The sequence below is a fragment of the Solanum stenotomum genome, chromosome 6, assembly GCF_019186545.1.
Source record: "Solanum stenotomum isolate F172 chromosome 6, ASM1918654v1, whole genome shotgun sequence".
Taxonomy (NCBI): domain Eukaryota; kingdom Viridiplantae; phylum Streptophyta; class Magnoliopsida; order Solanales; family Solanaceae; genus Solanum; species Solanum stenotomum.
The window spans coordinates 1751541-1764590 of record NC_064287.1 but is presented as its reverse complement, the minus strand read 5'-3'; the positions used below and the strand labels follow the sequence as shown (position 1 = coordinate 1764590).

The 13050-nt window shown below is 33.0% G+C and overlaps 2 protein-coding genes and 1 non-coding gene across 3 annotated transcripts; 2 read left to right on the top strand and 1 right to left on the bottom strand.

The window, feature by feature from the left end:
• Nucleotides 1-90: 90 nt before the first annotated feature.
• Nucleotides 91-3494, bottom strand: LOC125867456 (kinase-interacting protein 1-like). Its single transcript, XM_049547965.1, has 2 exons — nt 3344-3494; nt 91-2760 (listed from the first exon to the last, which is right to left on the bottom strand). Exons 1-2 carry the CDS (start codon nt 3435-3437, stop codon nt 122-124), a joined length of 2733 nt encoding a protein of 910 aa, XP_049403922.1. The 5' UTR covers nt 3438-3494; the 3' UTR covers nt 91-121.
• A 3153-nt stretch (nt 3495-6647) lies between these two features.
• Nucleotides 6648-6729, top strand: TRNAS-GCU (transfer RNA serine (anticodon GCU)). Its single transcript has one exon. It is a non-coding gene; the product is annotated as a tRNA-Ser (tRNA).
• A 4373-nt stretch (nt 6730-11102) lies between these two features.
• Nucleotides 11103-12343, top strand: LOC125867470 (mitochondrial uncoupling protein 5-like). Its single transcript, XM_049547985.1, has one exon. It carries the CDS (start codon nt 11369-11371, stop codon nt 12320-12322), a length of 954 nt encoding a protein of 317 aa, XP_049403942.1. The 5' UTR covers nt 11103-11368; the 3' UTR covers nt 12323-12343.
• The last annotated feature ends 707 nt before the right edge of the window (nt 12344-13050 follow it).

The window sequence follows — 13050 nt, the reverse complement described above, 5'->3', positions numbered from 1 at the left end:
TAATGTTTTATTGTTTACGAAATTTATGTGTCTATGATTTCTCTTATATTGCTACATTGTGTTACATGACATACGTGAAATATCGAAATTGTTTATCTGAATTTGAAAAAAAAACAAGATTCTACAATGGTGCACCAGCCCAGAGTGCTTTTCTATTGTTTTGGAAGGAGGAAAAGACTGAGCGCCTTTGCTTTTTCGGTTTAGTTCCAAATATGAATGATCTTAATGGAATGGCTCCTCCTGCTGAGTTATTAACTTGTTGTGGATTTCCACCAGCAAGTCCATACTCTTTCTCTAACTTTGTTACTGTCTTTTCGACGTCTAATTGAAGTGTATTTATATGATCAACACCGGCTTCAAGTTCCTTTTTAACCTTTGTGTTTTCTTGTTTCATGTTTAAAATTTCACCTTGAAATTTTGCAGCTTGATGACTACTGAATCTTATCTCGTCTTCTTCAACTCCGTCTTTTAAAGCTTTCGTGATCTCCTCTTGAATTTTGCACAGTGTAGAGGACCTACGTTTCATTTCGTCTTTCAAAGGGATAGTTTGTTTTAACCATACTGCTAGCTCATTTTGGATTTCCCTCATGTGTTTATATAGAGGTCTGATTTCTGATTTCATGTCTGCATTAGTATTATTTCCCTCTTCGACTTCTTTCTCTCTTAGTTTCGATATTTCACTCTGTAAATCTTGGACTGTTGTCTTGAATTTTTGGATTTGATGAAATGTTGAGCTGAATCTTAACCAGAACTCTAAGTTTTCGTCTAGTATTGCGTCAATTTCCAGCCTGAACTTCTCCTCAAAGGGTGAACGACATGTATGTTCATCGATCATAGTATTATCTTGATCGTTATGGTTATCTTTGTCCTCTGTCTCAGCCATGTCCTCGGATTTTTTTAAGCTTTGATTATCTGAAGGATCGGATGCTGCTTGTTTCTCTGATGACTCCAATGCTTTGTTTTGAGTAACATTATCTCCTTGAAGAACGTTTAATTTCCCTCGTAGACTGTTGATCTCTTCGTCTCTCTTTGCAATTGCAGTTTTAAGCTCTCTCATTTGCAATGTGACCTCAAATTCGGTGTCTCTATCTTTCTTCTCCTTGTCACTTAGCTTCTTCTTGACATCCTTATAATTCCTTAGAACTGTTGTATATTCTTCTAAGAGAGTCTTTTCCCTATCCTCTAACCGACTTGACAACAGCTCCTGCCAGTTAGGCTCGTCACCTTTCTCCTCATCTTCGTGTGATAGTACCTTATTTTCAACTTGTGTTGGTTCCAAAAGTTTTGAATTGGAATGACTTTTTGTGGTTTCTATAACTTCCCCTTCTTTATTACTAACAATTTTGAGTGAAGATTCTTCTTGATGTTCTGTTTTCGAGATAACTTCACTTGCATTTTGATGAACTTGTTGTTTTCTTGGCTCTTCTTGAGACTTGACTATAACAACGGATGATTCCTCTTCGTCTTGGACCTCCTCATCCGGTTTCACACTACTCAATTTCTCAGCTAAACAGCTGAGACTCGTACGAGCTGTGGTAAAGTAAGTCTGAAAGCTACTGTTTTGATATTCAACATCTTTGTTAAGGTTTTGGATACAATGCAACTTGTCCTCCATATCCATCACACTGAATTTGAGATTCTGTTTACTGTCATCGTCTGTCAACGGTTCCTTATCGTCTTCCAAGACATGAATTTGTGATTGGAGGTCATCGCCTTCTGATCTTACTCTGTCGATTAGAACAGTTTGAGCTGAAACTGCTGTTTCCAGGCTAACTATTTCACTCACGAGCTCATCGATTTTCTCTGCTAGTTGTGTCACCGTTAGTGATGACATCGAGCTCGTATCAAATTGCTCCTTAATCTTATCCTGCAATGACTCAATCTCTTTGCTCAATTCTTGACTTAAGCTCTGAGATTCAGCTGCTTCTTTAGCTGCATTATATTTCTTTGTTTCATCAATTTGATCACCAAGGTGCTTATGCTTGAAAGACTTTAGTTTCTTACTAACATCTTCAATTTTTTCGAATTCTTTAATCGCGTCTCTTGTTGATCTTTGTTGTTTCTCTTGAAGCTGAGCTAATGTTTCTTGACATGTTTTTAGTGCTGCTTCAGCCATCAATGTACGCGCATCATTATCATCAATAACACGTCCCTCGCCAAATTCATCCTCTAGTTTACATATCTTTTGTTGTTTTTCCATGATTTGGCTTTCAATTCCCTTGTACTTTGAAAGACCAGATTCATAAGAACTCTTCACAAACTCTTTCACAGTTTGCAAAGCTAAGATATCTTTTTGAAGCTTATCGATTTCATCAAGAGCTTTGTTCTTTTGCAACCCCGATTTTGGAGCATTTTTACTTGCATCTATCTGTTTAGATGATTTCTTGCCTTTCAACTTCTTTGAAGCTGATGTTATAAGTCCTTTCAACTGTTTTATTGGAGCTTTTGGAACGTTTGATCCGCTTGATGTGGGAATTTGTGGAGTGAATTTTGGAGTTCTAAGGGCGCCATATTCGTCCTCCTCTTCCATTGCTAGTTGAATTTGTTCGGGGAAAACAGCAGCGATGGTGTTGTTAGCAGCCTGCAATTCCTTCGATAAATGATCATATCGTTCAGCTAAAGATCGATAAGCACGATATGATTCTTCCACAAAGTTTATCAGCTCTGGCCTTTTCTTGTAGTACATTTCTGCTCTTTTAGCAAATGAATCTCCATCCTCTTCAATGAGCTTAACCACACTCTCCACCTTCTCTTGCATATCTATATAAGCATAAGAATGTACAATCTAATGATCATTTTTAGAAGAAGAAGAGAAAGTGTTGTAAAACATAATTTCAAGATACATACATATGACTATTTGACCTTTGTGTTGTTGTTCGAGTCATCTTGTGTGCATGCATATAAACTATTCTATTAGTTACTTGTTACCCCCTACCAACATAAGTACCAAGTGTTTCTACTCTGAACCCTATATTGTATTGTGTTGCCGCATTGTATTCGTCACAAAAGGCTATAACTTAGACAAAAACAACTACCACCTTAATAACAAACAAGTTAGGGTCAGCTATATGAATCTTGACTGATATAAGTATCAAGTGACTCTGGTCTGAACCCTATTTTGTATTGTGTTGCACCTTTGTATTCGTCACAAAATGCTATAACTTAGACAATAATAATAACTACCACCTTCAATCACAAACAATTTGGGATCGCCTATATTAATCTTGTCTGGCACATGCTATAGAATATATTTAATATCACATATCTTCTATGTTTTTTAAAAAATAATTATGCCTTTTCCTTAATGTTAATCAAAAACTTTTTCATGTAAAATGTTTTGTACCTTGAAGGCTTTGTTCAAGCCATTTGGATTGCTTGGTCCTAATGTGGCTAGCTGCCCACCATGAATATGCATTACTTGCTGCTCTTTGTAACATCTTGTTATTTCTTGATACTTCCTCTTTTCCACAATATATTATCAAGAGGAAGAGATTTTTTTTTAAAAAAAATATAAAACTAATAAAACTCAAAATTTCATCCTGTCAATTCTTGATCCTTCCTCTAAATATCTTAAGAAGAGGAAAAGTTTCAAATTGAAAAAAAAAAAATGAAAACAAAAAAAAGAAACTCAAAATTTCATCTTGATCCTTCCTCTTTTTCCACAAAAAACTACAATATCTTATAAAGAGGAATGATTTCAAGTTAGGAGAAAAAAAAAACTCAAAAATTGAACAAAATAAACTCAAGATTTCTTGTTGGTAACTTCAATGAGAATATGATATATATATAATTAATTACGAGTTTAAGGTTGAGAGCTCATTTCGCCCCAAAAATTGAGTGTAGGGCCCTTCTCTCTCTCTCTCTCTCTCTCTCAATGTGACATACATTGGTCATAAATAAAACAAAGAATAATAAGTAAAATAAACAAGAAAAAGAAAGAGAAATATCTTGGAAAAAGATTCAAATGTATCCTTTAACACTCTCTCGATGGTTGTTACGTGTTAGTTTCGTAATATATCATATTATAATATGTTGTATTATATTATATTGTATTATTTTGATGAATATAATATCTAGATAGATTGTATCGTAGTATAAAAGGAGATTTTACAAAAAAAAAGTGTCCGACTCACTATTTTTTTCCTAATCGATATTGATATTATTCACTTGTTATATACATCTATACACATTAAACATAAAGGATGTGTTTGAGATGAAGTAAAAAAAAGTATTAAGAAAATTTATATGTAATTTAGCAAAATTATATGAATTTCATCAGAAATAATAAATTGAGATATGTGACGTAATATATTATGTTGAATGCATATCTTTGAAGATTTCAAAATTTGCTTATAAATTGCCTTTTATGGATTCGTTTTATGTATAGAAATTATCAACTTATAATTTGCTTAGATGAGTTATTAGGATAAGTATTAGAATAACAAAAAAAATCGCAGCTACCCAACTAATGCTAGGCTGTAGAATTTTTCTGAAAATTCAAAAACTCTTTCAATACTCTCGATATTGAACCAACATTAATTTATTTAGTGTAATTTCATAAGTTGGGTTTGTAGAAGATAGTGTGTACGTACACCTTAACCCTACTTTTGGAGGTTGAGAGGTTATTTCTGATACACCATCGGCTCAAGGACAAGTATATCAAAGCTATGGGGGGGAAATAAATAACAGAAGAGGCAGATAACTTGTATTATGTACCTAGTAGAACACTCGACTCTCGAGATACACACAAGTTGACCCTAAAATCATCGTTATTTGAGAAAAGACCTTGTAACATGTATTTGAAAAATGAAACTCAATGATCCATATAGGAATTATTACAAGAATGACAAACAGAGGTATAAGTGATTTTCCCCTTTATCAATAGCTCCCCTTTTGGTTTTTCATCAATTCCTTCTTTTCGTTCTACTTAGGTGAAGCAATTGTCAGTATTTATTTTATTCCTTTTATACTTGTTTCATGATAATACTCAATATTATGTTATGAAAAAGAACATATCCGATGTAATCTCATAAGTGGGGTCAGAAGAGGGTAGAATGTTTTTGAAGGACCCTCGCCTCAAGTGCAGCAAATCAAAGTAGTTATGAAAAGGGAAAACTATAGAAAACAAAGCAGCTAATAAGAAAAACAGTGTAGAGCATTCAGGAAAAGTACATTAACAACAACAAAACAGTGTGATAATCAAAATACAATAAACAACAAATGATGATAGATATCAAGATAAAAAAACTACAAGAATAAGGTTAATACTACGACAGACACCACTAAGGCTCGAGAAAAATTACAGAGTGAGAGATCGAGTGAAAGGCATACCGAGAAAATGGCTCACATATATATAATTTTCTTAGCAGATTCGATTTGATGTCATCTTCCTTTATGTATTCATTTCTTTGAATTTGACATAATTCGACATTAATATCAAACTTACATTATGTTAAGAACTCAACTTTCCTATATGCCATCAAACATTTATAATTTTTTATTTTTTATTCTGTGTTTGATATCTATATTAATGGAATTCGACTAATTTGAATTTGTGTCACATAGATCCCACTCGAGGTGCCCTCCACAAAAAAATAATTCGTATACCAGAAGAGCTCTAACCTAAGACCTTTAAAGGTAACCATCTGTTTAGCTAGTTGGTGGAGAGCTCTCTCCTTCATGGCATTGAATGTTGTGAACCAAGTTCTAGCTCAATAAAGGTCTATGGGTTAAAAGTAGTGAATGAGATTGGGTCAAATAAAACGTTAAGAGTGTTTTATTTGGAATCTAAGCCCAATTAACATTTGGTTAAAAGGGATAATGAGTTTGAAAGAAGGGTTTATGCATATTACGAAGAAAATGAATGTTCCTCACTTCTTCTTCTAGAGTCTAAGCTTTCCACCTCCATTCGTATCTCCATCTTAGTTACTTGTTTATATTTCAGCATTTTCATTATAATTTAAATATTGTCGTTGTAATTTGGCTATCAGTGATTATGTAATACTCGAGTGTTTATGTTGAGAATTCGGATTTGTTATAATGAACTTGTCCCATGACTTCCATTCATTAATTACATTTTGAATATGGTTCAAAACTCCAAATTAAGAGACAACTCTCTTCTTTTTTCCCTATTAAGATCCCCATTTATTTTTCTACAAATTGAAAATTGACATTACTTTGTTTTGCGATTGTATAATGTCCAAATTAATTTGTGCTCACCTCGATTAATTTTACAGGATACATGTTAAATTCTCACTTGCATAGGCATCAAGAACTTTGTCCAACAACACCATAAGAAATAAGAAATTAGCGACAAACAAAATTTCATATCTAAACAATCAAAATTTCATACTAATCTCATTTAACTACGAATTAGAACGATTATAAGAAAATCCAATTAGCTACTGACTAACAATAAATTTCATAGTTAATTGCATGATTTACTAGTAATACAAGTATTGGACAGATGAAAAGAGATCACTTAACGTTTTTGGTTATGCTAGAATTTGAATGTAAAACATAATGATTCTCAACTAGTTTATTGACCAATATGTCACGTCCTTGAATACTTGAAAATTGAGAGTAGTATTATATTATAGACCAAAACTACCGTTTATTAGTTATAAAATTGGTCTTGTAATTAATAAGTCGCTTTGGCCGAGTGGTTAAGGCGTGTGCCTGCTAAGTACATGGGGTTTCCCCGCGAGAGTTCGAATCTCTCAGGCGACGATTCTTTTTTTCAAAGACGCGGTGACTCGGTTCGGTTTTTTCAGCTTCTAGGCAATTGTTTATCTATTGACACGTGTTATCTATAATAATTCTATTTATGCTTTCTTTTCTTCATTTATTCGGTCAATTCATTTTTATTTGTTCATATTTGACTTGATACGCATACTTAATGAGAGGATTAAATTGTTATAACACCTTTTGGATGTAAAAGTTATTTATTTGAGAGGGATGGCCCAGTGGTTTGGGCTTGAGACTTCCATGTTGGAGGTCTTAAGTTCGAAATCCTTTGCCCTTGAAAGCAAGGGGTTTTGCCTTCTGGGTCGAGCTCGTTGCACCGGGCTTGCCTAGTGCGGGTTACCTCTCCTATGTGGTTTGCAAGCTATTGCATAGGAGCGGGGGGTTTACCCTATGCGCACCCAAAGGGTAGTGACCTCAAGTTTCCCTTATCATAAAAAAATAATATTGAGAACACTCCTAAACTCGTCGCGAATTTCCCTTGTCATAAAAAAAAAGTATTGAGAACACTTTAAACTCATCGCGAATTATTACTGCTCTAAGTTCTCACCAAGTTTAGGGGTGTTTCAACACTTCTCTAGTCTTTTTTTAAAGAGTCACATGCTCCTACAAGAATTTGAAACCAGTTGTTATGTAATGTAGCAAATAGGGAGACTATCAAAATTTAATTTGTCAAATAAACAAATATTTCTAAAATTATCAATAATTCAAAACTGAAATTAATAATTTACATTTAATTCAAATATATTTTCAATACTTCCCTATGTTTATTTTTTGGTATAATAGAAAAGGTCACAAAAATGGAGACCAAGTCAATCGTTACTATTTGGCCCCTAATAAATGACCCAATAAATTTATAAAGTGACGTTTAACAGAACAATTCTTAAGTCTTAACTAGGCTTCCTAATTGTCAAACTTGCCCTTATACATTTTCAAGTGGCACTTTTTGACTCCAATTTTTTTTCTTGTTTTCATAGTCAATAATACATTTATATCGATAATTGGCATTTTCATCATGTTCAACCTATTATTTTAATTGTAATAATGAGATCATGTCCACTAATTAAATATCATTAAAGTTTTGACTGTTATATTTGGGTAGTAAAAAAATGTGAATCATAGTAATTAAATTGTTCTTTTCGTCTCAATGTTATGTTTATTTTTAGGTGAGTTTGAAAATATAAGTAAAAGAATATTCATAAAAGTTAAGTCATTTCTAAAGCTATTAAGTTCACATTCAATGATATCTCTCAAAATGGAGTATTAATTGGACCGCTTAAATTGACTTTGATTAACTAAGTGATCTCTGCTGTGGATTACTAGAGTATAATCTAATTTAACTATTTTGATGAGGAAGATTAAGATCTACTAGTTCATACTTTATAAGTGCATTGATTACTTTAAGAATTCATCAAATCCTTCAGAAAAAACTAATCAGTAGGGCAATTTGGTATACAAAGTATCCTGTTTTTGTGGAGGGTTCACCGNAATATAAGTAAAAGAATATTCATAAAAGTTAAATTTCTAAAGCTATTAAGTTCACATTCAATGATATCTCTCAAAATGGAGTATTAATTGGACCGCTTAAATTGACTTTGATTAACTAAGTGATCTCTGCTGTGGATTACTAGAGTATAATCTAATTTAACTATTTTGATGAGGAAGATTAAGATCTACTAGTTCATATTTTATAAGTGCATTGATTACTTTAAGAATTCATTAAATCCTTCAGAAAAAACTAATCAGTAGGGCAATTCGATACACAAAGTATCCTGTTTTTGTGTAGGGTTCACCGAAGCGTCGCACCTCAAGGGATGTGATCAATGTCGGAGTCAGAATTTCGCTTAAGGAGTGTTAAAATATAAAGGAGTAAAATTTTATAGAAGACAAGGAATGTCAATATGTAATATATATATATATATATATAGAAAAAAAAAACTATTTTTATCTAGCTACATAGTGTAATTTTTTGACGAAAGGTTGTCCATCAACACCCCTCAACTCTCAAGTGTATGTGGCTCTACCACTGATCAGTATGATGTAGACAATCTAGCATTAGTGACTTCTTTCACGGTTCAAACACATGATATACGTTACATAAAGACAATTTTACCCTTATAGCTTTGAACTTAGGATTGTTTTGCTAGTAACAATTAGTAGTATGTGATAAGGACATAATTGTTATTAGTCAATTTTGATTATAGAAATTAAGCAAAGTCTTCCAAAATTTAGATGAAGTCCTATTGCAGTCAAGTTGAGTCGATGTTTTCCCTGCATGTGTCCTGAGCTTCGTTTCATAATTAAATTGGAATCAAGTTGATATAAATGTATGTGTCAATTGATAGTGCAAGTTGTGGTAATTTAATTAGGTGATAACTAGGCAGTAGGCACCTACCTAGTTACTGCCAGGAATTTTCAGCAACTAATTTGATCATAAATCCATATGTGAACAATAGATATATTTTTAATAGAATTAGTTATTGCATGAGATGCCATGGTTTGGATACTTGAAAAAAGAGATGTGTTAATGTGCCAGTAAGAAGGTGTAAGAGAGTATTAATTCTAATAAGTATATTGGGAGAGGTAGGATCGAGATAGACCAAAAATGATTGGAAGGACGTAATTAAACAAGACGCGATATGACTTTAAATTAGTGAGAATATGACACTAAATAGAAAGATTTGGAGGTCGGAGAATTTTTCTGTCATATTATTCTTATAATCTCATAAAGATAGAAATAAGATCGATATCCGTACATTCTATCATTTTCGAATCATACTTGCATAATTACATTGATGTTGTTATTATTGTTATAGAAAATATTTACTCACAAATAATGCACTACACCAAAAATAATCTTTAGTGGTAATTGATTAGCGACAATAACTTAATTGCCGCTAAATATGCATTTTTAGTGGCAATTAACACTTTTTGTAAATGTCTCTAAAGCCTATAGCGACATTGGATTCAATGACATTTAACTAATGCCGATAAATATTTTAACACTCTTTATTAATGTGTATATTTATTGACGCTAAAAGTTATTTTTGTTGTAGCGATGTTAAACATTAAACCAAATAATTAGTTTTCAAAGTTACAAATTACTGTGACAACAAATACTACCACAAATTACTGTGACAACAAATACTACCCAATAATAGTCGCTATTAGTAATAAAATAGGAATTAGCAACCGATAAATTTCATATCTAAACAATAAATCATCGTTAATTTTATTTAACAATAAATAAATAATGTATGTATAATTATATACAATCAATAAATATTGCATATGAAAAAAATACAGCAATAAATTCGGCTATTGGTATTAAAAAATCCTAATTAATAAATTGCAGACATGTGCAATTTTCTTAAATAATAATTTTATGATTATTTTTTCACCTTTCTGTTCTTTATTTTTACAAACAAATATGTTTTTTATTTCGTAAAAATCGTCAAGTGAGTCAGACGCCAGAGATTGTCAGCATCTTTAATTTGTTGGATTCCCTTGCTTTTCTTATAAGACATTTTTTAAATGTTCTCTTTTTATTTTAATAAAAAGAAGAATAAATGAAGCTTCTTAAAACGTCAAAACATGTAACATGTAAATAAGGAGACAAAAAAATGAGTCATTTTCTTTGAAGGGTAACCGACATGATTTTCGATATCTTTATTTATAGAATTACATAGAAAAAAATAAAATCGAAAGATGTCATGAACAAGACTATGAAAAAGTTTAATAAAATAATATGTCATATTAATTGAGAATAAAAAATAAACAAACAAATAATATGTTCTTTACATTTTCAATTTATTTGTGCTATATTTCGTTGTTTTTTCGTTTTAAACAAGTAGTATGTCTTTTTCCTTTTTCTTAGCGACTCTTAAATTTTAAACTTTGATATGTTAAGAGGTCATTAATTCCAAATTCCAATAATTTGATGAGTTGGGGACCCACAACCACATAAATATTGGTTGAAACAAAACAAAATTATCAAATTTAACCTTAGCTGTAAATCCCAACTCCACATGCTATACTACATTATTATTTTAGAAACAGAAATCGCGCCTACTTCGAAAGTGTAATTTCCATTTCCTTTCTTTTGATTTTTCAATTAGCGTATTGTCCGAATCAGTTTTTTTTTATATATTTACACTAATTTCATGAAATATCTATTAATTATTATCAATAACAGCTATCGAATAACTTTGTCTATTAAAGGTAGAACAGCTAAAAAGAATCACTCTCTACTGAAATTTCAATACGAGACCTCACGAGTCAGGACTTTCAACCACTTCATTAGCTCGATGCTATTTCCTTTTTCTCTCTCTATTACTTTTTCCTATAAATTCCCTTTTTCCCCTTCTTTCTCTCACCCAACCAAATTCATTTCTCTCTAGCATATGTCTCAGAGATCCAATATCCCACACTTTGCATCTATAGCATTTTCCATTCACTCTCATCTCCTGGTTTCTAGTGAATTATCCTCTAATTTCAATTGGTCATAATTTTTCCTTATAACTCAATTTTTTTAAAAAAAAAAATCAAGATCTTGATCCCTTAAGATATTTTTTTTCATTTTTCATCAATTTTTTTGTTTTGTTTGGAGTAGATCTTGATTAATATGGGTGTTAAAGGTTTTGTTGAAGGAGGCATTGCTTCTATTATTGCTGGATGTAGTACACATCCACTTGATCTCATCAAGGTACGTATGCAGCTTCAGGGCGAAGCATCTGCATCTACTCAGATGCAAACGCTTCGCCCTGCTCTTGCTTTTCATCCTCCCAATAATACAACTAATGCCCATGTCCCAGTTGCTCCTCGTGTGGGGCCCGTTGCCGTCGGTGTACGGGTCGTCCGGCAAGAAGGCGTCGCCGCCCTTTTTTCCGGCATATCCGCCACCGTCCTCCGGCAGACCCTTTATTCGACGACCCGAATGGGATTATACGATATGTTGAAGAAAAAATGGACCGACCCGAATACGAAAAACATGCCTTTGGGGAAAAAAATTGTCGCCGGACTGATCGCCGGCGGAATTGGGGCCGCCGTCGGCAACCCTGCTGACGTGGCAATGGTACGGATGCAAGCCGACGGCCGGCAACCCGCCGCGCAGCGGCGGAATTACAAGAGCGTGGTGGATGCAATAACCCAAATGAGCAAAAACGAGGGCGTTACTAGCCTGTGGCGCGGTTCATCCCTTACTGTGAACCGCGCCATGCTGGTGACGGCCTCGCAGCTTGCGTCTTACGATGAGTTTAAGGAAATGATTTTAGCAAAAGGTTTGATGAAAGATGGACTCGGGACCCACGTGACGGCGAGTTTTGCCGCGGGTTTTGTGGCAGCGGTGGTGACGAATCCGGTGGATGTAATCAAGACTCGGGTTATGAACATGAAGGTGGAGCCAGGAGCGGCTCCACCTTACAATGGGGCACTTGATTGTGCAATGAAGACAATTAAAGCTGAGGGGCCAATGGCCTTGTATAAGGGATTTATTCCTACAATTTCAAGGCAAGGACCATTTACTATTGTGCTCTTCGTTACATTGGAACAAGTCCGAAAATTACTTAAGGACTTTTAATTAATTAATTGATGATATGATGATGATGACGAAAAAGTTGATTTAGTTGTTGTTTAATTAATTAAACAGAAATATTAGTTAATTCCATGAAATTTGGAATGAGGTAGCACAATGTTAGATGTTGTGTTCTGATTTGTTAGTGTTTATTAATGATATATATATATATATACTGTTTCAATATATTTTTGTTATCACATTTCCTTATTTACACGTCACTAAGATGAATAATTTTAATAATGTTGACAATTAATATAGAGTGAAAGAATAGATGCAAATTTAGTCAAAAGTATATTTTAATAAAACTTGTTAACTACTACTAGAGTTGATAAAAAACAGAAAATTGGAAGTTTCTCAAGGCAAAGTTAATGCAACAACCTTTTGTATTGAATCTTAATAAAATAAAGAGAATAGGGTTTTGACTATGATTTTCTTAAGTTGATCAGTTTGGATCGAACTCTATAAACACACTTAATAATTGAGAGGGGGTTTTGAGGGGTCCCAAAAGGCAACATAATTACATGTTTATTGTAATGTTTTTGTCATGCATTTGCATTTGATATTTGGATATTTGGTTGTTGTGCTTTGAATTATAAGGTGGAGCCCAAGAACCATTGATGGAAAATAAAGTTTTTCTAGAGCTGAATTACGCGTGTACTGTTATTAAAGTGGAATCATATATGTAATTAATGTATCTTTACAATAATATTTGATATCAAAATCACCAAATT

What these genes read in the sequence shown, in the direction of transcription:
- LOC125867456 (XM_049547965.1), bottom strand. Translation starts at nt 3,437, where the DNA reads ATGTTACAAAGAGCAGCAAGTAATGCATATTCATGGTGGGCAGCTAGC. An exon ending in GCTTGAACAAAGCCTTCAAG is followed by an intron (nt 2,761 to 3,343) that starts GTACAAAACATT and finishes ATGCTTATATAG; the next exon opens with ATATGCAAGAGAAGGTGGAG.
- LOC125867470 (XM_049547985.1), top strand. Translation starts at nt 11,369, where the DNA reads ATGGGTGTTAAAGGTTTTGTTGAAGGAGGCATTGCTTCTATTATTGCT.